Here is a 23,907-nt window from a genome sequence, read left to right as displayed (position 1 = left end):
ACTAGAAGAAAGAAATTCACAAAGCGGACACTAGATGTCACTCAGATATCAACAGATATCTGTAGTAGTTTAGTTCCAACCTGCAGAAGGGTTGAGATGATGGGGTCTCAAAATAAGGTGTCAGCGGACAGACCTGTTGGCCATGAGATAGAAAAAAAGTTTTAGGGCATTATACAGTTTAGTCCTTCATGTCAGGATTCCGTCTCTAAAATCAGCTGGACGAGACATTTTACACCAGACAATGTGTCCAAAGTCCCATCTGTTGAGGGACGTGAGGAAAGGGCCTTCACTGTTTTTTCCCTGTTTTGTGTAATTGTAACAGAATCGCTGTTCAAAACGGGGCGTTTTCAAGGACTAGCTGGAGGGCATCATATAGGCTATGACATGCAAACCATTGTCAGATACTCAGGGACCGTTCTCATATGTGGATTGGTCATAGAGCAGCACAATCCGACCTGCCTGCTGCCTTACTGAGAATCAATATTTATTCACGATGTAGACATAGCACGTAGCCCATCACTGCATGCAGAGATTCCTGTATAGACTTTGTTTGAAAACGTACAACAAGAAGGACAAATGCTACAAAATCATTATATCTCAGAATGAAAATGTCTGATAGTTTTCGGTTTCGCTGGGCGCTCCCTCCCACTTTGAGCACTTCTCTCTTCAACAGGCGCGCACTGCGCTTTTACGCACGACTCCAGTGACACTGTGGCGGAGTGCAGAGCGACTTGCAGACCGTCAAAGTATGAGCGTTTTGCTGCCACTGCTGCAAGAAGATGATCCTGCTGTCTGGTCTGATTTTTATTCTCTTGGGAAAACCAGGTCAGTGCCTGAAGGAGGATGGAGATTTTATTTTTGATGGAGATGTCCGCCACTTCGCCGTGTCCACCAACACCGTTTACGTCGCCACTGACGAGAAGCTGTACCAGCTGAACCACGACCTGACTCTGGTCCAGAGTCTGACCCAGAGAGGAATCTTGAAGGGAGATAAAGGGGCGGATGATCAGCACTTTTACCGGGTTTCTGAGAGGGATGAGTGGAACGCAACTTTTAGTGTCAACGTATTATTGCCGTTTGATAACAATGGCACCCTGATCACCTGCGGTGTGACCGACAACGGATGCGGCTACTGCGAGCTGCTGGACCTGTCAGACATCTCTAAGGTGCTGTACAGTGAACACGTCCTTGTGGGATCCGTGAAGCGCAGCAGCGCGTCCGTCACATTCCTGGTGGATGTGAAGAGATCAAGTCATGAGACTTATATTCTGTCCGCCTTACAGCAAGACAAATCCACAACGACCAGCTGCACCCTTCGTTCAGAGGCAGTGTATCTTTATAATACAAGTAACAAGCAGACAGGAGGCATATTTTCCTATAATTCCGACTCCTCTACCCCTCTGTTCAGAACTAAAAGTGTCGCTGAGTTTGTGGACGGATTTCAGATCAGTTCAATCATCTATCTTTTCTCCAACGTGCCTCAAGACGCAGGAGGCAGCAAAGTTCGTCTCATTTGGCTCGAAGGTAAAACGAACAAGTTCCAGACGATGAGGTCACTGCGGGGTGCATCTCTCCATATCTCTGATAGTGGAGATAAAGGCAGCAGACTTCTGGCCTCCTCGGTGGTCCCGGGCGGGCTACCGGTGCTCTGGAGCGGCGTGTTCAGTGTGGACGGAGGACAAACCAACACCGAGCTGGTCATGTTTGACATCAGTCCGGATCTCACCCTGAGAACCGATGAGGATCCAGACTTCTGCAACGCTGTTAATTGTGACGACAGAAACGTTAAGGTTGGTCGCTGTATTGCAAAAAAGTTTCACCTGCTTGCATTGAACCTCTAAGACGTACTTTAAGCATTAGAGGACAGACATTACCACATGTAAATTAACATAAATGAATAATAAAACATGGAGACAAACAGTAATTTCAAGGTGCAGCCATATCAGCCGCTGAAAGCTTATTCGAGGAACTAAACCTTGCTGACTGAGGCTTAACCTATTACACAATCAAAGTCCGAAAACAATTGACAGGTTTAGTAATTTGATGCTTTAATTGTTTTGATGCTTGTTGTTTCCAGCCTGAAAGCTCAACAGATCAGACATCCACAAATACCTGTTGGATTCATAACTGATACCAGTGTTTGTGTTTCTCAGCCAAAGACCCTGAAGCCAAAGAAGGTGCTCCTCAGACAGAACAACATGACCTCTGTGCTGGCAGTGAGACACAAGAGCTGGATGGTTTTCTTCGTTGGGACGGGAGATGGACAGCTCATTAAGGTGTGTATTAACAGTGATATGCAGTCTATCCATTATTGAAAAACTTTTACTATTGAGAGAAATGACTAATGATCAACAATTCAACAACACAGATGATGATGCAGTGAGGCCTTCCTATTTTGTTCTACATACTGGTGTCAGAATAGTTGTTAATTGGGACAACGAGACTTTTTGTCCCCACTTTTTCGTCTGCCAGAACTCAAATGTTTCACGTGACCCAAATCCTCTTCCGTATAATCAGAACACTGAGGACCGCGGCTGCCAGTTCAGACAAGTTTAAATAATTTGATCACCAAATGCAACATCAGCAAGCAGCACACGGACAGTTTGGTATTTTCCTGACCTTGAAATTTGCTTTGTGGTGCCAAGTGCTGCATAAACGGCGAACTGCCGGGATGAGACGCGCAACGAAGCAGCGCAAAGCGATTTGTTGATGTTTTTATGGAAACTGGGTCTCAGACATCAGAACCACGTCTGTTTCTGGAACAAAGTCACTCCGCTGTCACTTCGGTGATTTTATCAACAAGTGAAAACTAAAAACTTGCTGTTAATGTGCTACAATGACGGATTAATGCTTGAAATATACATAATACTTTTCAAATAAAACACACAGAAAACAGAAAATAACGTTTAATGTGGTTAAAGCATCGTCAGTCCTGAATCTCCCATAGGTGTTCAGTCGGTCGCTCCGCTTATGTCCGCAGCCGCTGAGAAGTGCCGCGCCAGAGCGCAGTGTCGTTACGCACGGCCTGAACTGTGTTTACATTCATTAAATCGGCCGAAAACGACACAAGGCTTCTGCGGAATAATCATACACACCTCTACACACACCAAAATAACTCGATATTCTGCGTCTTTAGACGTCGGGTTAGCAGGGCTCATCATAGCCTCTTTTACAACTTTCTTTTTAGCAAAAGTGGCGTCTCATGTTTTATTCTTGAAACACTCTATTGTATGACATTAATTACTAAATGATGTGACCATTACGAAGTGAGATACATTAGAGTTATGGCTGAAATAGCGTCGATCAGATCATAACTAAACTCATTCCGGCGCCGCTGGTTCTACGTATTAACTTGTAAAAATCTTAAATAAAGTAACTTTAAGTCACAGTGAGGAGAAAAGGTGATGTTTTCACCAGCTAACGACTCTTGTTACATTATGCACGTGATGTAAGATGCTGAAATGCTTCTGGTACATAATGTAATTTTGACCTCAAGCCAATCACTACTTTATAAGTGCAGGAGACGTTTCCAGTTTGATTTTTCAGTTTGAAAGTCAAACTCAAATCTTCAAATATAATTGCATCACTCCTTTCTTTATTTTCTCTGTAACTTCGACATCACATCATCGATCTGTCTTCTTTCCATCACCTTGATGAAATCATTAATATTCTGCAGAGCTTCTTTATACACGCTCACTCGCATGATTAAAGAGTTGAACATAAATGTGGAAAAGCGCCCAGTTTACTTTCACAAGTGTTAATAAAATCTACATTTTTTGTGAAATTACATATATAATTGAGCAGGATATGGTAGGAAAAAAATTGCAAAAAACAATTCTAGAGGATCAGTCCATGTAGCTTTTTGTTGTTAAAGATCATGAACCAGATTGAAAACTGTTGGCTGTTCAGTCAAATAAAAGACTTACTGTGTCTACTAGTTAAACTTTTAAAATGAGCAATATTTGCATGTTCATTGACTCTTCAATGAGGGAGAAGGGGGAGATGTAATTTTAAGAAAGGAATTCAACACAAACTGAACCTTGTGTGTAAAAACCATATCAGATACATATTATAATTCAAAGCAACGTATTTTTACATATAACATATATATTTTTTGATTTATTTATTTAACTTTATTTTATCAGACAAGACATTAAGAACAGTTTCTTATTTACAATGACAGCCTGTATATGTCTCTATATGTCTCAAGGGAGTCTTTAAATATTTGTTTTATCATCCAGTTTGAAGTTTACACATTCCAATTAAAGTAGGGTGTTCAGCCACATTTTGTTGAAGCAATTGCTGATGGAATACACTCAGCATACAAATGGACAGTAGAGAAGTGAAATATGATATAGTAGTGGTGTGAGACGAAGCTTTTATGTTTAGTTTCCAAATGTGAAAGCGTGTCACCTTTACTTGTCACCATATACAGCCTGGCCTGAACTGCTTTCCTCATGATGAAGAAAATTGAAATTTTATATCGCTGTTCAGGCCTGCAGGGGATGTGTGTTTGATTATCAAAATAAAGATTGTAGATTTAGAGTATCACTTAAATGCTGCTTGTCATAGTTAGTGGTTTGACCTCTACGAGTTGCCAAGTCATAGATGTTCCAAGATATGCAACACTACATCTATGGAGTCACCACAGGGTTTTCGGTGATGCAGGAAATGTTGCATCATCCACACTTCCTGTACAGATCTTGTTAGATGTACATTCTATTTGTAGCTCAGTCTCTCAGAAACATAACCAAAGCTACATTCTTGTTGTCAGCTTGCTGTGGACAACAACTATCACACCACCTGTCCGAGGGTGCTCTACAGGTCCAATGATGACCGCAAAGTGTTTCCCAAAATACATCTGGATAAAGTGGATCATAAACATGTTTATATGGCATTTCAAAACCAGGTAGGTTTACTGTACATGTGTACTGTGGTGTAATGCCTTATGTTAAGTCATACTGTCACAATGTTGCTGAATGTTTGTGTTTTGTTGTAGATGAAGCGTGTACCTGTGTCAAAGTGCAGCACATACAAAACTCTGCAGGAATGTTGGTCTGCACAGGATCCACACTGTGTCTGGTGTGGCTCTAACAGGTCAGACACACATCTGCAGATGACATCTTCAAACAGTTATGAACTCTGTAATAATATAATTTTCTCTTCCTAGTTGCACATTTGAAGATGAATGCCCAGATTCAGACTGGTTATCCATTCCTGATGATTACCAGCAGAAAATGGTTTCCTACAATGTTGTAAAGGACGGCACTGAGCAGGTACAGATCATGTTCAAGCTTTTATTTATAATAAGTTCTTATTGTCATTTGTTTCTCTTTTAAACAATCACATCCTGACCTTTCTCAGATCACACTAAACATCCAGACACACGTGACTGTGGGTCAGAAGGCGACGTCTAATTTCGCCTGTCAGATCTCTGCAAGTTCCAATGAGTTTTGTAGCAGGAGAGGCCCTCTCCCACAGTTCCCACAATGCACCTGCATCCTCTCAAATAGTGCGCTTCCTGCTGAAGGTCAGTGACTTTTAAGTATAATATAAACAGAATAATATATATAATATAATATGTCGTTTTAATTGTGTGGCTTGCACCTTTACTACAAAGAGCACTGGGCTTTACTGCCTTAACTAAATTGATATTTGATTCTAGCTTCTTTTAATAAGAATATCTAGTGTAAATTAAAACAAACAAACTGATGAAGTGGATAATATAAAAAAAAAATCTCCTACTGTAATATATACATGATATTATAGTGATATAAAAACTGTGATAGTTTTTTTTTAAACTGTTATTGAGAGAGAGTATTTAACTTGATAAAATCTGTGTTTTGGCTAATCCAGAATGAAAAACCTGACAACCATAAATTCAATAAATTAATTCAATGGTGCAAAAAAAGCAGCCCCACTCATTGATTTGCATCATTAGTCAAAAAAAAGCACAAGACAGCTATAGATATTAAATTTAGAGCTGACTTGAAGAGACGAAAAAATCTCTGCTAGTTCACAAATTTGTGTTGTTTCACAATATTGTTTTATGCATATAAACATATGAATTGCTGAAAACTACGACTATTTTTTTGTTGTAATGTTTTGAAATAACAGGCCTGGCTGTCACATTAAAGATTAGACTTGGGACGAATCAGTGGTCGGAACAACTGAAGCTAATGAAGTGTTCTGACATCAGAGGACCACCTACCTCTGTCTTGTAAGTTCACAAACATTTTCAAGAAATCAAAGACACTTAATGTGGACAAATAATACCTAATAATATAACTAACAGAAGATAGAGCTCAAAAAACATATACTAATATGTGTTTGTACATACACACAACACATAATCATAATCATTAGACAAAAGCCATTTTTCCTGGTTGTGTTTCATCATCAGGAAGAGTATATTACTATCTCATGGTCTTGTGTTGTATCAAGTCATCATGGTTCATACTAGAGTGTTACATTGGTGTTGATCTCAATGGAGGTGGTAACATTTGTTTTCTCTATTCAGGTGTCAGCAGTGTATCGATGTCGGATGTGTCTGGAGCCAAAATGGCTGTTCCTGGGCAACTGCAGGAGTAAAGAATGTAAGAATACATGTATTCATCCTCTATACAAAGGCTTTTCCAGACATTATATATGTTCTACATGTATGCTACATTTCCATGTGCTGTAAATTTGAAGATTATGAGTGATACTGATTAGATACCACTTCCTTAATATGCAGATATTTGTTTTTATTACCAGACAGAGAGATTGGCAGATGCCACGTCATTTTACTTAATCCACTGTCCGCAATGTTTGAGTACATATTCATCATTCATCCACTGAATATATTGTTCAACAGACTGTCAGCTCGACATCTGCCAGCAGCAAAGGCTCAACAAGCAGTTAGTAATTCATGTTAGCTTCCTGTATACTGGAAACAAACAGTAAATATTACCAATAAGTTGATTAACTTATTCTGTATAGATATATTTACTTAGCCTAACATAGCCTTTGGCCTAGCGTAGAACAAAGGGGTAACAGGATGGCAACTTCACTTTGAGAATAGTCTGAGTTGCTGCATGGACCTCGCTGGGCCCAGCTGTTGCTAATCAGTAATTAGCAGAGCTAACTGCTCATTTATCCAAAATGTCTCATTTTAGCTACTTCTACATGTGTTAATCATACAACATGTAAATAAGACAGCATAGGAGTTTGACAAAGGTAGAAGAGCTGTTTCCCCTGTTTCAAGTGTTTGCATCAAACTAACGTAAGCTGAAACATATTCTGAATCTACATACTACACTCAGAGATCCAACTGATATCTCATCTCTTGGTACGACAGCAAATTAGTAAATTCCCCAAAATGTTCTTAATTCAACATTTGGGAAACAAATTGTTACATTTCTAAAGTTCAAATAGTACCTTAACAGTGAATGTTGAACCTACTGAATTTCTTCCTCTTACTTCCTTCTGCAGTACAGGGTTTGCCAAATGGTGGAGTCAGGAATGAACCCTTCTGTGAGTCTGAACTCTCTGAACATCACCCTCATTAACATTTTCTGAGGTTAAAGACATGACAAGGAGATAACACATTACAAACATTGTGCTTGTTTTACCATCAGAAGCCAGAGATCTCCTCCATCACTCCCAGTGTTGTGTCTTTCTACGGCAGAAACCATGCAGTGTTGTCAGGTCATAACCTCCGTGACGTGACCAGAGTGAGAATCCAGGCAGACGTGGACTGCACTCCACGAGAGTGAGTCAGTTTAGTGGCTGTTTACGTTAACAAAACAATCCCATAACAGTAATTAAATTCATAATTCTAAAAAGACAATTCATTGAAGTAATGAAGCCAGAAACTGGACTTGAGATATGAACGAAAATGAACAATGAAAAAATGTACATAGATACATAGCAAATAACAGGTCATGCTGAAATTCGCTATTGTGCTTTTCATAAAAATAGTGTAATGAATACAAGTGCTAGGTAAAAGTCTGTATTTTCAATGTACAAACCCTATTAAAAATCATGTCCCCTGATAGAGACCTGATACTTAATGATAAATAATGTTGTATTTGCACCTTTACTACAAAGAGCACTGGACTTTACTGCCTTAACTAAATTGATATTTGATTCTAGCTTCTTTTAATAAGAATATCTAGTGTACATTTAAAAAAAAAAACAACTGATGAAATGTTTTCTTTTTTAAAGGGGACATGTTATGCTTTTTGTGGTTTTCTTTTATTTAAATATTGTTTATATACTATATATGATGTCAGATATATATATTAAACATGGTCAGACTGCTCCTCTGCTTAGTTCTTATGTTGGTTTCTAGACCAGTTCCCTCTTAAAAAATGAGTCAAGATTTCAGTGAGACGAACTGGTTTCTCTCTCTCTCTCTTTCTCTCTCTCTCTCTCTCAGATCTCCTGTATTGAACAACACAGGTGTAAATCTGACGTTCCACATTCCCAGTACTGATAAAAAAGGTGCAGTCAAAGTATGTGTTGTCCTCCCAGATGGTAGTTGCCATGCCAATGCTGAAATCACCTACCGTTCCTTACCTTCTTGCACCGCCGTTACACCAAGCAGCAGCTGGATCAGGTATGAATGGATTTGTTTGTATTTTTATTATTATATGTAAAGATGAGTTCCAAACAACAACACCGTGATATGTGATCTCATCTAGATCGACCAACAAACTAAAACTACAAGCAGTAGCTACAAACTTACAAGTACTTGTGCAACTGAAGTATGTGTCAGAATGAAAATTCCTTTGCTGCTCTGTGTTGCTTAGTGGAAAGAGGAAGATCACACTCATGGGTTCCTACCTGGAATTTGTGGAAGGGGTCGTACATAGCCACGCCCTGCAGGAAGTCATTCTTCCCAGAAACAGCAACTCTCAGGTGGGTCTTTACACACACACACACACACACACACACACACACAAACGCACAGTGAGTTATCATTAACCCATGTCAGTCATCTTGTATTGTTATGTAAAGTCCCATTATGTTACATTACATTGAGTCGTCATGTTAAATCATGCCATGTCGTCAATTTATATTTTTGTTGAATACAAATAGTATCAGAAACAGGGTTTGATTTCATGAAAGTCTTATAATGTCATATAATGTGAAGTCACATTACATTGCTGTAGTTTACAATATACCGTGTCACCATGACTTTAATTTATTGCAGAATCTAACTTATGACACACCTGCAGCTGAAAATACTCAGGAGGTTTTTACCAGCAACGTATTTATGAAAGTTGCCAATGAAACTGTTACCTGCTCCACAAGCATCACCTACTATCCAGACCCCGAGTTTACTAGCTTCACATCCACAAGGACTGGGAACAATGAGCACATGATCAACATAGAGGTACAACATATTTCCAGCACACATGCACAAACATATGACATCACTTCATAAAAGGCTAGCATTTGCCTCTGTTGTGCTTTTAGAAAACGGCAGACAAACTGAAGATGACTACGGCAGAGTTGTCAGTATGGGGCGTCCAGGAAGGAAAGCATTACTTCTGCAACATGAAAACCAAAGAAAACCATGACGAGATTGACGTTTTTATCTGTGAAATTCAAAGCACATCCAACACCAAGTTTCAGCACTTGTTGGTAAGTCTTTCAAACAAACTGCAACAAGCTAAACATTACAATAAAGAATACAACCCAGACTTTATTGTGATTATATTTACTGTAGGTGGTTGGTCAAGGTAGCAGGAAATTAACGTATATCACAGCAAAGTCCTTAGAAGTATATTGATTTCAACATAATGGCTTTCATTTTCATTTTTATTGTGATCTTTCCTTTAAAGTATTAATCATACATAGAGGAAATATTTTTTGACCCACTGCTCTGATGAGACTTCCTGCTGTAAAATTCATTTTTTAAATGCAGTGCCATCACTGTTTTCCAGATAAAGTATGGAGACAAGACAGTAAGACTAGGACCTCCGTCTTTATTACATCAGGTGCTTCTGACGCTGCGTATCCTGCTGATACCCTGTATTATTGTTGGTAAGTACACTACAGAGGGTTGACTGAAAGGGTTGAATGATTTTGATCCAGTCAGTGACATTAATCTCTGATAGATATGATGACGTCTGTTTGATAGCATTTATTGCCTCAATGCTATCATGAAATTTGGTACAGATATTCCTGCCCACATCAGGAGGAATTGTAATAACTTTGATGATCCCTTTTCTTTTCTTTCCTCTAGCACCATCATCAGGTCACAGTAAAAAAATCCAATACTTTAGTTTATGGCCCCAAAAGACACATGAGGGATTCTTTTGCTTTCTGTGACCTCTTGAATGCTGCCTTTTTTCCTGCCTTTGTTTATGGGAAATACAAACATCAGTCTATTCCAAATCCTTGCTAAGTTATTGACATTCCTTCTCTATCTGTCAGCTTCAATCCTAAATCACTCTGCCTTCAAACACCCAGTAAGGTCAAACAGACCTTCTTCATTTCATCACTGTTTTATGAATGAAATTCTATTTGTCTTTCTGCTTGGTTTGATTCAGCTTGTGTTTGTCTTTCAGTGTTGGTGATTATCTGCTGGTGGCAAAAGAAGCTTAGTGCTGAGATGAACAAACTCTGATCATCCAACATTTTGCAACTCCAACATCAAGATGGACATATAATATGCCAAGTTTATTCTTAGTCTTCATTGATACTCATTTCTCCACCACACTCTTTAGTCTCAAAATGTGTATGTAGAGGGAAGCAACATTAACTATGCAGTAAGTGTGGTATAGTATTGGGCTTTTACAGTATCCTGCAACCACTTTCTATGTTTTAATATTTAACTCAGGTATAGTTTCTATCTCAGAGGCCACTTGAAGAATTAAAATGTATTTGTTTTATTATGTTCAGAGACTTTTGTGTACATTTTGCCTTTATTGAGTAGAGCATATCAGAGAGCTTTCTGGCAATCATATGATCAACGTTTGAAGCTATGTTAATAATATTTTTGCTTGGAGTCTCCTTCCTGGAGTCTCTGCTGTTTGCTTGGTAACCTCCTGGTAGTTGCTGCAATTGGTCAATAAATAATCCAACAAATAATAAAACCACAACTTATCTATTGTGCATCATCAACAAGTTTGTGTAGCTGTCATACTGGAGGTGACAAACCTCTGTGGTGTCCTGTTCTGCTATTGCTACCCTCAGTGAGATTTACACTCACCTGTAGAAGATGTTGAGTTGAGTCCAACAGCTTCATCCAGCAGCAGACCAATCTTGCCGAAAACACTGTGGTGCAGAACTTCTGCCCCAGTTGAGCCATGAACACTGATGTGAGACACGTTAGACATGACTTTCTGCAAAACAAATTATACATCTCTTAATTACAGACTCCATTCTCCAATGCCGGCAAATATGATTTAGGCCTATAAAACATTATGGAAATTATCTGCGACTCAAGTTCACTTTGCAGTTAAACTGGAAAAAAGTTTATGAACACACGAATTTGGAATAATAATAATGAACAATATAGAAATTTCCACAAGAAACACTAAACCTAAGAAGAATTAAAAAAAAAAAAAAAAACTGACGAGAAAAACATACGTGAAATAAGTGAAGAAATAAAAACTACGTCATAGATCAGAGAAATGTCGACCGCTCGAGGCTAGTAAACACCTGCCTCTCGTTAGCTAAACTAATTAACAAAAATGGAAAACGGAACATCAAACTACGACAAGAAAACAACAAGACTTCGCCTACATTAACTAGGAAATACATACTTTAGTAGAACATTAGCTGGATTTTTCCCATTGAAGAAAATAAGTCAAAAAGTTACTAATTGTTTTACAGTTAGCCTTTTTGTTTAGAAAAAGTATAGACATAGAAATACATTTAGCTAACATGCACACAGTAGCCTAAATGTTTCAATGCATAATCATTTATATTGTGACGATGTAATATTATTTTTCTTTCAATTATTTTCCTTTTTGTACATTTTCTCTTCTCTATCATCAGTCAGGACTTTGTCTTCAACTCGGTTGGACCGTTTTTTCTTCACTACCCCTTTTGTCAGGTTTACAATGAAAACAGCTGAAACACCTAGAAGCCATATATCACACCTACACATGAAAAATTAAGGTTAAAAAATGTATTAAATATTAAATCCAAAAATAGCTTACATTTAAGTTAAGGTTACTGTTGATGAAGAAGTTGCTTTCTGCAATCATGGATTTGTCTCTTATCATTAATATAAAGGTGATATAAGGCAGTCTCATTCATATGAGTCAGTACAACTATTCTGAACTGGAGATGGGAAACGCTGCTGCTTTCATTTATTTTAAGACATATTTAATCACCTTAAAATACCAAACGGACTACATGCGCCGATCGTCACCGTCAGTACAGTAGCCTATATGATTTCAGCAAATAATACATTTGCATCCACCTGTTTCGTTAACAACGTAGTTGCTGCATTCCAGCATCAACTAGAAGAAAGAAATTCACAAAGCGGACACTAGATGTCACTCAGATATCAACAGATATCTGTAGTAGTTTAGTTCCAACCTGCAGAAGGGTCGAGATGATGGGGTCTCAAAATAAGGTGTCAGCGGACAGACCCTGTTGGCCATGAGATAGAAAAAAAGTTTTAGGGCATTATACAGTTTAGTCCTTCATGTCAGGATTCCGTCTCTAAAATCAGCTGGACGAGACATTTTACACCAGACAATGTGTCCAAAGTCCCATCTGTTGAGGGACGTGAGGAAAGGGCCTTCACTGTTTTTTCCCTGTTTTGTGTAATTGTAACAGAATCGCTGTTCAAAACGGGGCATTTTCAAGGACTAGCTGGAGGGCATCATATAGGCTATGACATGCAAACCATTGTCAGATACCCAGGGACCGTTCTCATATGTGGATTGGTCATAGAGCAGCACAATCCGACCTGCCTGCTGCCTTACTGAGAATCAATATTTATTCACGATGTAGACATAGCACGTAGCCCATCACTGCATGCAGAGACTCCTGTATAGACTTTGTTTGAAAACGTACAACAAGAAGGACAGATGCTGCAAAATCATTATATCTCAGAATGAAAATGTCTGATAGTTTTCGGTTTCGCTGGGCGCTCCCTCCCACTTTGAGCACTTCTCTCTTCAACAGGCGCGCACTGCGCTTTTACGCACGACTCTAGTGACACTGTGGCGGAGTGCAGAGCGACTTGCAGACCGTCAAAGTATGAGCGTTTTGCTGCCACTGCTGCAAGAAGATGATCCTGCTGTCTGGTCTGATTTTTATTCTCTTGGGAAAACCAGGTCGGTGCCTGGAGGAGGATAGAGATTTTATTTTTGATGGAGATGTCCGCCACTTCGCCGTGTCCACCAACACCGTTTACGTCGCTACTGACGAGAAGCTGTACCAGCTGAACCACGACCTGACTCTGGTCCAGAGTCTGACCCAGAGAGGAATCTTGAAGGGAGGTAAAGGGGCGGATGATCAGCGCTTTTACCGGGTTTCCGAGAGGGATGAGTGGAACGCAACTTTTAGTGTCAACGTATTATTGCCGTTTGATGACAATGGCACTCTGATCACCTGCGGTGTGACCGACAACGGATGCGGCTACTGCGAGTTGCTGGACCTGTCAGACATCTCTAAGGTGCTGTACAGTGAACACATCCTTGTGGTACCCGTGAAGCGCAGCAGCGCGTCCGTCACATTCCTGGTGGATGTGAAGAGATCAAGTCCTGAGACTTATTATATTCTGTCCGCCTTACAGCAAAACAAATCCACAACGACCGGCTGCTCCCTTCATTCAGAGGCAGTGTATCTTTATAATACCAATAACAAGCAGACAGGAGGCATATTTTCCTATAATTCCGACTCCTCTACCCCTCTGTTCAGAACTAAAGGTGTCGCGGAGTTTGTGGACGGATTTCAGATCAGTTCAATCATCTATCTTTTCTCCAACGTGCCTCAAGACGCAGAAAGCAGCAAAGTTCGTCTCATTTGGCTCGAAGTTAAAACGAACAAGGTCCAGACGATGAGGTCACTGCGGGGTGCGTCTCTCCATATCTCTGATAGTGGAGATAAAGACAGCAGACTTCTGGCCTCCTCAGTGGTCCCGGGCGGGCCACCGGTGCTCTGGAGCGGCGTGTTCAGTGTGGACGGAGGACAAACCAACACCGAGCTGGTCATGTTTGACATCAGTCCGGATCTCACCCTGAGAACCGATGAGGATCCAGATTTCTGCAACGCTGTTAGTTGTGACAACAGAAACTTTAAGGTTGGTCGCTGTATTGCAAAAAAGTTTCACCTCCTTGCATTGAACCTCTAAGACATACGTTAAGCATTAGAGGACAGACATTACCACATGTAAATTAACGTAAATTAATAATCATGGAGACAAACAGTAATTTCAAGGTGCAGCCATATCAGCCGCTGAAAGCTTATTCGAGGAACTAAACCTTGCTGATTGAGGCTTAACCTATTACACAATCAAAGTCCGAAAACAATTGACAGGTTGAGTAATTTGATGCTTTAATTGTTTTGATGCTTGTTGTTTCCAGCCTGAAAGCTCAACAGATCAGACATCCACAAATACCTGTTGGATTCATAACTGATACCAGTGTTTGTGTTTCTCAGCCAAAGACCCTGAAGCCAAAGAAGGTGCTCCTCAGACAGAACTACATGACCTCTGTGCTGGCAGTGAGACACAAGAGCTGGATGGTTTTCTTCGTTGGGACGGGAGATGGACAGCTCATTAAGGTGTGTAATAAAAAGTGTTACACATCTATTGCTAAAAACCTGTATAAAGGGCTCTCTCTTTCGTTCAATGCATTAACCAGTAGTCTATCTATAAATTAACATTGTACTTCTTTCTTGGACAACATTGTATTTGATGAAAAAAGAAAGATTGTCTGTTGGCAATAACAGGCTCTGAAATGCTACCATAACTATGTGCAGAAGGTATTGGCAGGTTGACATTTCAATTTGTAACTCATAATCTTCAAAATCTTCCTAATTGGGCCTGAAAAATAATGTCCAATTTATTGCATTACTCTTGATTGATACTGACCAACTTCCTGTCACCTCCTTCTTTATTTCCTCTATCACTTCTACATCACATCGTTCTTCCTTCCATCTCTTTGATAAAACAATTGACATTCTGTTGATATGCTTTATTCACCCTCATTCACATGATTAAAGAATCGAACATAAGTCGAGGAACACTCCACAGTAACCCTCTGCTAGACACAATAGGCTCTTTCATGCAGAGTTTATTTTCACAAGTGTTATTAAAACCCGTAAGTGTATTTCTTCCAGCTCTGCAGCTGAGGCCAAACAGAGACGAATGGCTTTTCTATTGATTCACTGGATAGTTCGTAGGAAAAAAAAATGTTACAAGAAGAGCCAACCAACCGATTGCATTTTGTTGTTAAAAATGAAAGCAAGATGCTGTTGGCTGTGGACAAGTTGAGGCCTATAATTAACTGGATCATACATACAAGCTAATGATCTATTTGTTGCTGTATTTTGCTGTGTGTAGTCATCATTAGACATAACCAAACCTAAATCATTTTATTTTCATTTTCTTAAATGGTGCACCAGTATAATCCACGGTCAAGTTAATCATGTAACTGTTACTTTAGCAAACTAGCTTACAGTATGTGATGTTCTTATAGCTACAGTGTTTGGATGTGAAAGACAGGTTAACTAAACTGAAACGATATTGAATAGTTCTGTGTAACATAATGCCAGGGATTCCCTGGTGCACCTCACATTAAAAGACAACACAAAATGGAAAAAAAAATTGAACAGATGGAAGGTTTTTGCTACAGACATGATCACACTGTGTGTAATATTACTTCTCAACACCTGCCCGTTACATCAAGGACCTGTTCTTCTCATGAAATCAAATCTGATGTGAAACCTCATGAGGTGGGAGGGACACCACTTGAGTTAATTTATCAGAATTCACACAGATCCCTCTGGAGCCACAAAAGGCTTTATACAACTTTTATCACATATGCAGTAGTACTCCGCAAGACATGTAAACACACTTTAATGTGTAAAACTAGCTTAGTTCCAAGCTGTCAATCTGAGCACTGTCAATCAACAGTGGTGGGCAGTCATAACAGGCAAACAGATCCAGGTAAGAAGCAAGTCAAAAATGGCTACAATGCTACAGGCTGCCAAAAGTATTTATTGAGACTGATGAGGAAAAGAGGTTCAGCTGTGGAGACACGTGAGTGTTCAGGTGATCTCCACAGGAGGGGAACTCACTAAGGAGGTAAAATGAAGCATGACAGGACCTGAAAGAAATCCAGGACATAATCTAGTGAGCCTGACACTGAAGTGGGAGACAGAGCATGCATCATGACATGTCTACTTAAATGTTCACCCTAATGCATGACAACTGCATCATATTTTGTGTATTTGTAAGTGCTAAAGTGAGCCAACAAAGTGGAAGTAACATAATGTGGACATAGAAACAGAAACAGAAATACCAGCATGAAGTGTTCAACACACTTTTTCAGTTCTCTCTGTGCTGGTGTGAGAGCAGGAACAGATTGTTCCCATTTAGACTAAAATGCATCAGTGGAATAAAGGTTTTCCTCAAGAACCCATCCTAATGGTTATGGTCATTAGCTTGTGGCTTGACCTCAAAGAGATGCCTCAACCACAGACATACTAGGAAATGCAACTCTACTTCTACTAGAATTACCACAGCTAATGATTACAGCAGGAAATAATGTTCCCTTTATTTTGTTTGGACAGGTGTTGTCTGATATAATCATTCATTATACTCTGATTTTAAGGAGTTTGTAAAGACACTTGCATGTGCAAATGTTTTTGGGAGACTGGACTTCTAACTGCCAGAAGCAGTGATAATGTTATTTAGGGAAGAAATTATTTTATGGTTGAGCTAAATCTTAATTGAAAGAGCCAATTTTTTTTTTTTTCTGGCTAAATAATAGCAAGTGACGCTCACTGAAAGAAAGACGAGACAGGAACAATAAAGCTAATATTATGAAGCCTAGTAAAGCCAACCTTTTAAGTTCAAACTAGTCATACAAGCTAACAGCTGGTTAACCTGCTGCCCTTCCAACATAAATGCTACAGTCTTAAATGGATGAAAATAGATGAAAAACAATTTGTTGCCATTAACATCTGCAATATTTTGATCAGAGTAATTCTGTGGCTAACTTCCGCACAAATAATGTTTATTATCCACCCATTAAACCTCAACCTGTGATATCAACCATCAGAGCAGCTCAGTCTCTCAGAAACATAACCAAAGCTATATTCTTGTTGTCAGCTTGCTGTGGACAACAACTATCACACCACCTGTCCCAGGGTGCTCTACAGGGCCAGCGATGACCGCAAAGTGTTTCCCAAAATACATCTGGATAAAGTGGATCATAAACATGTTTATGTGGCATTTCAAAACCAGGTAGGTGCATTGCTTATGTATAGTTTTGAAGGCTGTGGTGAATACATTAAATCACAGTCATCACAGCTTTTTTTCTATGCCTTATGTTAAGCCATACTGTCACAATGTTGCTGAATGTTTGTGTTTTGTTGTAGATGAAGCGTGTACCTGTGTCAAAGTGCAGCACATACAAAACTCTGCAGGAATGTTGGTCTGCACAGGATCCACACTGTGTCTGGTGTGGCTCTAACAGGTCAGACACACATCTGCAGATGACATCTTCAAACAGTTATGAACTCTGTAATAATATAATTTTCTCTTCCTAGTTGCACATTTGAAGATGAATGCCCAGATTCAGACTGGTTATCCATTCCTGATGATTACCAGCAGAAAATGGTTTCCTACGATGTTGTAAAGGACGGCACTGAGCAGGTACAGATCATGTTCAAGCTTTTATTTATAATAAGTTCTTACTGTCATTTGTTTCTCTTTTAAACAATCACATCCTGACCTTTCTCAGATCACACTAAACATCCAGACACACGTGACTGTGGGTCAGAAGGCGACGTCTAATTTCGCCTGTCAAATCTCTGCAAGTTCCAATGAGTTTTGTAGCAGGGGAGGCCCTCCCCCACAGTTCCCACAATGCACCTGCATCCTCTCAAATAGTGCGCTTCCTGCTGAAGGTCAGTGACTTTTAAGTATAATATAAACAGAATAATATATATAATATAATATGTCCATTTAATTCTGTAGCTGGAAGAAGTGGATACTATCAATAAAATCTCCTATTGTAATATATACATGATATTATAGTGATATAAAAACTCTGATAGTTTTTTTTTTAATAGTTATTGAGAGAGAGTATTTAACTTGATAAAATCTGTGTTTTGGCTAATCCAGAATGAAATACCTGACAACCATAAATTCAATAAATGAATTCAATGGTGCAAAAAAAGCAGCCCCACTCATTGATTTGCATCATTAGTCAAAAAAGCACAAGTATTAAAGTATTAGTATTAAATTTAGAGCTGACTTGAAGAGACGAAAAAATCTCTGCTAGTTCACAAATTTGTGTTGTTTCACAATATTGTTTTATGCATATAAACACATGAATTGCTGAAAACTACAACTAGTTTTTTGTTGTAATGTTTTGAAATAACAGGCCTGGCTGTCACAGTGAAGATTAGACTTGGGACGAATCAGTGGTCGGAACAACTGAAGCTAATGAAGTGCTCTGACATCAGAGGACCACCTACCTCTGTCTTGTAAGTTCACAAACATTTTCAAGAAATCAAAGACACTTAATGTGGACAAATAATACCTAATAATATAACTAACAGAAGATAGAGCTGAAAAAACATATACTAATATGTGTTTGTACATACACACAACACATAATCATAATCATTAGACAAAAGCCATTTTTCCTGGTTGTGTTTCATCATCAGGAAGAGTATATTACTATCTCATGGTCTTGTGTTGTATCAAGTCATCATGGTTCATACTAGAGTGTTACATTGGTGTTGATCTCAATGGAGGTGGTAACATTTGTTTTCTCTATTCAGGTGTCAGCAGTGTATCGATGTCGGATGTGTCTGGAGCCAAAATGGCTGTTCTTGGGCAACTGCAGGAGTAAAGAATGTAAGAATACATGTATTCATCCTCTATACAAAGGCTTTTCCAGACATTATATATGTTCTACATGTATGTTACATTTCCATGTGCTACATTTGAGCATCAGTACATCACCACATTCATCTTGAGACATCTGTAAATTTGAAGATTGTGAGTGATACTGATTAGATACCACTTCCTTAATATGCAGATATTTGTTTTTATTACCAGACAGAGAGATTGGCAGATGCCACATCATTTTATTTAATCCACTGTCCGCAATGTTTGAGTACATATTCATCATTCATCCACTGAATATATTGTTCAACAGACTGTCAGCTCGACATCCGCCAGCAGCAAAGGCTCAACAAGCAGTTAGTAAATCATGTTAGCTTCCTGTATACTGGAAACAAACAGTAAATATTACCAATAAGTTTATAGACAGAAGATGAACTAATTCAGTCATCATTTTCATAGTCAAACAACATTGTATTCTTAAAATATCAAATATTTATATGTTACATTATATGCTGCCCATGGCTTTGCTAATGCAAAGATTTACTTATTCTGTATAGATATCGTTGTTTAGCCTAGCCTAACATAGCCTAATGGCCTAGCGTAGAACAAAGGGGTAACAGGATGGCAACTTCACTTTGAGGATGTCTCATTTTAGCTACTTCTACATGTGTTAATCATACACATAAAACATGTGAATAAGACAGCATAGGAGTTTGACAAAGGTAGACGAGCTGTTTCCCTCATTTCAAGTGTTTGCATCAAACTAACATGAGCTTAAACATATTCTGAATCTACATACTACACTCAGAGATTCAACTGATATCTCATCTCTTGGTACGACAGCAAATTAGTAAATTCCCCAAGATGTCCTTAATTCAACATTTCGGAAATAAATAGTTACATTTCTAAAGTTCAAATAGTACCTGAACCAGTACAGTGAATGTTAAACCTGCTGAATTTCTTCCTCTTACTTCCTTCTGCAGTACAGTGTTTGCCAAATGGTGGAGTCAGGAATGAACTTTTCTGTGAGTCTGAACTCTCTGAACATCACCCTCATTAACATTTTCTGAGGTTAAAGACATGACAAGGAGATAACACATTACAAACATTGTGCTTGTTTTACCATCAGAAGCCAGAGATCTCCTCCATCACTCCCAGTGTTGTGTCTTTCTACGGCAGAAACCACGCAGTGTTGTCAGGTCATAACCTCAGTGACGTGACCAGAGTGAGGATCCAGGCAGACATGGACTGCACTCCACGAGAGTGAGTCAGTTTAGAGGTTGAATTTATTTAGGTGTCTAAAGTTAACGTTACTTGATAAATCACAGTTCAAAATGGCAGTTTCACCCACATTAATCATTAATATATTGTGCCTGAGTGACTGTCTAGGCAGTATTTATGAATGTGCAGGAGCTGGATTTGTGTTGTAAAACGTGGTTCTGCTCCACACACAATGTACACAAAACCACATCCACTTATATTGTGATTTATACATGTTAATAACTCACAACTATAACTTCAGTTTGGTTATTAATTGTCAATAGAGCATATACTGATTTCGTCAGTCCGCAGTTTTTATCTTTAGCACAGTGTCACAGTCAAATTTGTGGCATTTCCCTATAAGGTAAAAACAGCCCTTTTACTTCTCAGCATCGTTGCTCAGACACATCCTCTGTCAACTCAAAACTAAAGCACAGTGTGCTTCTGCTTTAGGAGTTTTGGATCAATTTTGGATGTTTCCAATTTTTACAGAACAATTAAAAGACTTCATAGACCTGCTTTTAAGCTGATTTTGCCATCTTTCTATCCTGACTGTATGTTAATGTTTTGTTGTTTGCTATATTAATGACATTCTCCATTTCTCTCTGTCTGTCATCCTGTGTTCTCTGGTCAGATCTCCTGTATGGAACAACACAGGTGTGAGTCTGACGTTCCACATTCCCAGTACTGATAGTAAAGGCGTGGTCAAAGTATGTGTTCTCCTCCCAGATGGTAGTTGCCATGGCAACTCTAAAATCACCTACAGGTCATTACCAGCCTGCACTGCCATTACACCAAACAGCAGCTGGATCAGGTATGAATGGATTTATTTGTATTTTTATTATTATATTCCCAACACAAACATACAGACTTGATGGAAGAAGCTTTTCTGAGGATAAGACGAGACAGGTCAGATACAGTATTTCCTGCAGCTACGGCGCTGCAGAACACATTTCAAAACTATGATTAATATCAGATTTTCCTCCAAATTAAAGCTCAAAGTATAAAAAGAACATCACAAACTGCTGATATAATTTATATTAGTGAAAGAGGATATGAGGAAGAATACTTTCTATGAATTTAGCATTTTGGCAATGTAATTAGCATGAACCTCTCTTTAGGTGATGTGAGGTTTTCAGTTCTCACACTGGAAAAAGAATGACTTCTCATGACGTCATTCAGACAAATTTAAAATGCCACACGTAGCATGCTAATCTAATGAGTAGAATAGTGATTTTGAACAAACAAGGCCAGACCATCATCACTGAGATCAGCTTCTGCAGCCCATTTCAAAGTGAAAGAGTCATTAGGTAAATGCTGGTTGATAGGATATGTCTAAATCATTGAAAAGCACAATTATCTCCATATTATATATTTACTGTGATGATACCAAGTTATCATAACTAATTTGACACTTTTATTAGATATATTGAAATTACAAATGCTTCAGACAGCATTTCCAACACTAAAAACCTTCAAAGAGGTCAGTAAAACTTCCGTAGGCTATTTTTGGACATATCTTCAGCGCTTTGTGACTGACTTCAGTAAAATTTGCTGAAACTGATTGAAGGAAACAATGTTAGTAGCTGAGGAACAGTTACAAGTTGAGGGTCATCTGATGAGGAAAGAAAGCCACTTCCCAAAAGCAACGTCTTTCACCACAAGACTACTTCCCTCTTAAGTTGCAACAACTGAAAGTTCCATTTCTGCCTGTTGTTTCTGCCAAGCCACACCATTTTAAGACATGATACTCAAGCTACTTGGGAGCTTTATAACAATTCATGTACATATACGTAAAAATATGAATCATCCAAAAGTCATTGATTTCTCACCATTATATAATAATACAGAGGAAAAAGAATTTCCAGTTTTATTCCTCTTAAGTTAATATTGTGGTTATTTTATGGTCTTCTTAGGCATTTACTCCAGTAAGAATCATTTTACAGTCTCCAACACAGTGACCAGAATGTCATTTCACTGCAAAACCCTGCATCACTGTATAACCCTGTATGTGACAAATAAAACCTTTGAATGGTGGTTTATCATCAGTCATGGTTGTGATACCAATTCTGGCGGGAACTAGTGGAGATTAGACTTATACTCTTGGTTCCTTTTTATTTCAGTTAAAAATAATCAGGTCATATATAGGCAACCCGTATAAGATTTCTCAAGTTGCATCATTAGGTTATCATGCTAAAAACAACTTTCTGTGGTATCATATGTGTATTAAAATGCCTTCCCTCTGCTTGGCTGCTACTCTCTGTCCTGTAGTGGACATAGGAAGATCCAAGTCACGGGATCCCTGCTAGAGTTTGTGGAAGGGGTCATACACAGCCACACCCTGCAGGAAGTCAGGCTTCCTCAAAACAGAAACTCTCAGGTGGATCCACAAGCATGCACAGTAAGTCATGCATTGCTGCATTACAGCACAATGTCACGTTATATCACAACATGCACCAAATTATAGTACATTTTGGACTGTATCATGTCAAATTGTCCCGTCATGTTCTGTCATGTGTATGTATACTGTATGTAATGCTGCTTTATGTCATATAATAACATATTAATGTCATGTCATCGCTCTTGACATCACCTTCATGTCTTATATTTGTTACCATATGTTGTTGACATTGACTTATGTCACATTATGTTAATGTCACATTGATTGTATAATGTTACATAATGCTGACTCATTAGTTTACATAATGTCATATATATATTGCATGGATCATATACATCTGTGTTTTCTTTTTTTTTTTATTGCAGAATCTAACTTATGACATACCTGCAGCTGAAAATACTCAGGAGGTTTTTACCAGCACTGTGTCTCTGAAAGTTGCCAATGCAACCGTGGACTGCCCCACAAACATCACCTACTATCCAGACCCCAAGTTTACTAGCTTCACATCAACGAAAGTAGGGGGAACCGTCCGCATCACCATACAGGTAATTCATATTTTTCAGCTCACATGCACACACAGAGGACATGGGTGCATAAAAGGTCAGCATTTGCCTCTGTTGTCATTTCAGAAAAAGGCAGACAAACTGGAGCTGAGCAAAGCAGAGTTGTCAGTATGCGGCATCCAGGAGGGAAAATCTCACGAATGCTTTGTGGAATCCAAAAGCAAAAGTAACGAGACTGACTCCTTCATCTGTGTTATTAATAGCACATTAGACAACAATTTTCAGAAGTTGGAGGTAAATCTTTCAATCATACTACACCGAGCTTGACGATACTATAGAAAATTTTATAATGAAAATAGGTACAACAGTACAGTGTAAGTATTTGCAACCCACTGCTCTGTAACTTTAAATGCACTGTGGTTAATGTTTTGTTTTTTTTACAGATTACATATGGAGACAAAACAGTACCACTGACTCTAACTAAGTCTACATCACATATGTTCCTGCCGATGTTGATTGTACTACTGCTGATACCCTGCATTATTGTTGGTAAGGACATTGAGTAGGGTTGACTGATTTGACTCATTTTGGTCCACTACAAGGATTCAAAAGCACATACTGGTCAACACCTAACAGTAATGCCCATTTTCTCTTTTTTGTGTAAAACTGTATCGGTATGTCTGCTTGGTTTTGTCTTT

General features: G+C 38.8%; 2 protein-coding genes and 1 long non-coding RNA gene across 4 annotated transcripts in view; 2 read left to right on the top strand and 1 right to left on the bottom strand.

Annotated features, from left to right (window-relative positions):
• Window positions 1-591: 591 nt before the first annotated feature.
• Window positions 592-10,899, top strand: LOC137175621 (plexin-C1-like). The gene is made up of 16 exons (XM_067581410.1): window positions 592-1,790; window positions 2,154-2,276; window positions 4,775-4,909; window positions 5,000-5,097; window positions 5,171-5,276; window positions 5,365-5,530; window positions 6,118-6,220; window positions 6,521-6,596; window positions 7,474-7,515; window positions 7,620-7,753; window positions 8,423-8,602; window positions 8,796-8,904; window positions 9,200-9,382; window positions 9,466-9,633; window positions 9,936-10,035; window positions 10,563-10,899. The coding sequence occupies exons 1-16, from the start codon at window positions 780-782 to the stop codon at window positions 10,619-10,621; spliced, it is 2,793 nt and encodes a 930-aa protein (XP_067437511.1). The 5' UTR covers window positions 592-779; the 3' UTR covers window positions 10,622-10,899.
• Window positions 7,633-11,548, bottom strand: LOC137175626 (uncharacterized). The gene is made up of 3 exons (XR_010925663.1): window positions 11,207-11,548; window positions 8,830-8,910; window positions 7,633-7,770 (listed from the first exon to the last, which is right to left on the bottom strand). It is a non-coding gene; the product is annotated as an uncharacterized lncRNA (long non-coding RNA).
• Window positions 11,549-13,156: 1,608 nt separating this feature from the next.
• The window catches only part of plxnc1 (plexin C1), a 28,879-nt gene continuing 18,128 nt past the window's right edge, over window positions 13,157-23,907 (top strand). Inside the window, exons 1-15 of one of the 2 annotated variants that reach the window (XM_067581401.1) lie at window positions 13,157-14,260; window positions 14,620-14,742; window positions 17,297-17,431; window positions 17,566-17,663; window positions 17,737-17,842; window positions 17,931-18,096; window positions 18,576-18,678; window positions 18,979-19,054; window positions 20,029-20,070; window positions 20,175-20,308; window positions 20,940-21,119; window positions 22,577-22,685; window positions 23,072-23,251; window positions 23,336-23,503; window positions 23,653-23,758. In XM_067581401.1, coding sequence (XP_067437502.1) covers window positions 13,247-14,260; window positions 14,620-14,742; window positions 17,297-17,431; window positions 17,566-17,663; window positions 17,737-17,842; window positions 17,931-18,096; window positions 18,576-18,678; window positions 18,979-19,054; window positions 20,029-20,070; window positions 20,175-20,308; window positions 20,940-21,119; window positions 22,577-22,685; window positions 23,072-23,251; window positions 23,336-23,503; window positions 23,653-23,758 — 2,740 coding nt within the window. In that variant the 5' untranslated portion in view covers window positions 13,157-13,246. Of the gene's footprint in view, window positions 14,261-14,619; window positions 14,743-17,296; window positions 17,432-17,565; window positions 17,664-17,736; window positions 17,843-17,930; window positions 18,097-18,575; window positions 18,679-18,978; window positions 19,055-20,028; window positions 20,071-20,174; window positions 20,309-20,939; window positions 21,120-22,576; window positions 22,707-23,071; window positions 23,252-23,335; window positions 23,504-23,652; window positions 23,759-23,907 lie in introns of both variants that reach the window. The other variant, XM_067581400.1, reaches the window with a different exon arrangement.

The sequence above is a fragment of the Thunnus thynnus genome, chromosome 23 (genome assembly GCF_963924715.1).
Source record: "Thunnus thynnus chromosome 23, fThuThy2.1, whole genome shotgun sequence".
Lineage (NCBI taxonomy): Eukaryota > Metazoa > Chordata > Actinopteri > Scombriformes > Scombridae > Thunnus > Thunnus thynnus.
Note: the sequence above shows the minus strand (reverse complement) of the source record. Positions and strands in the feature narration are given on the sequence as shown.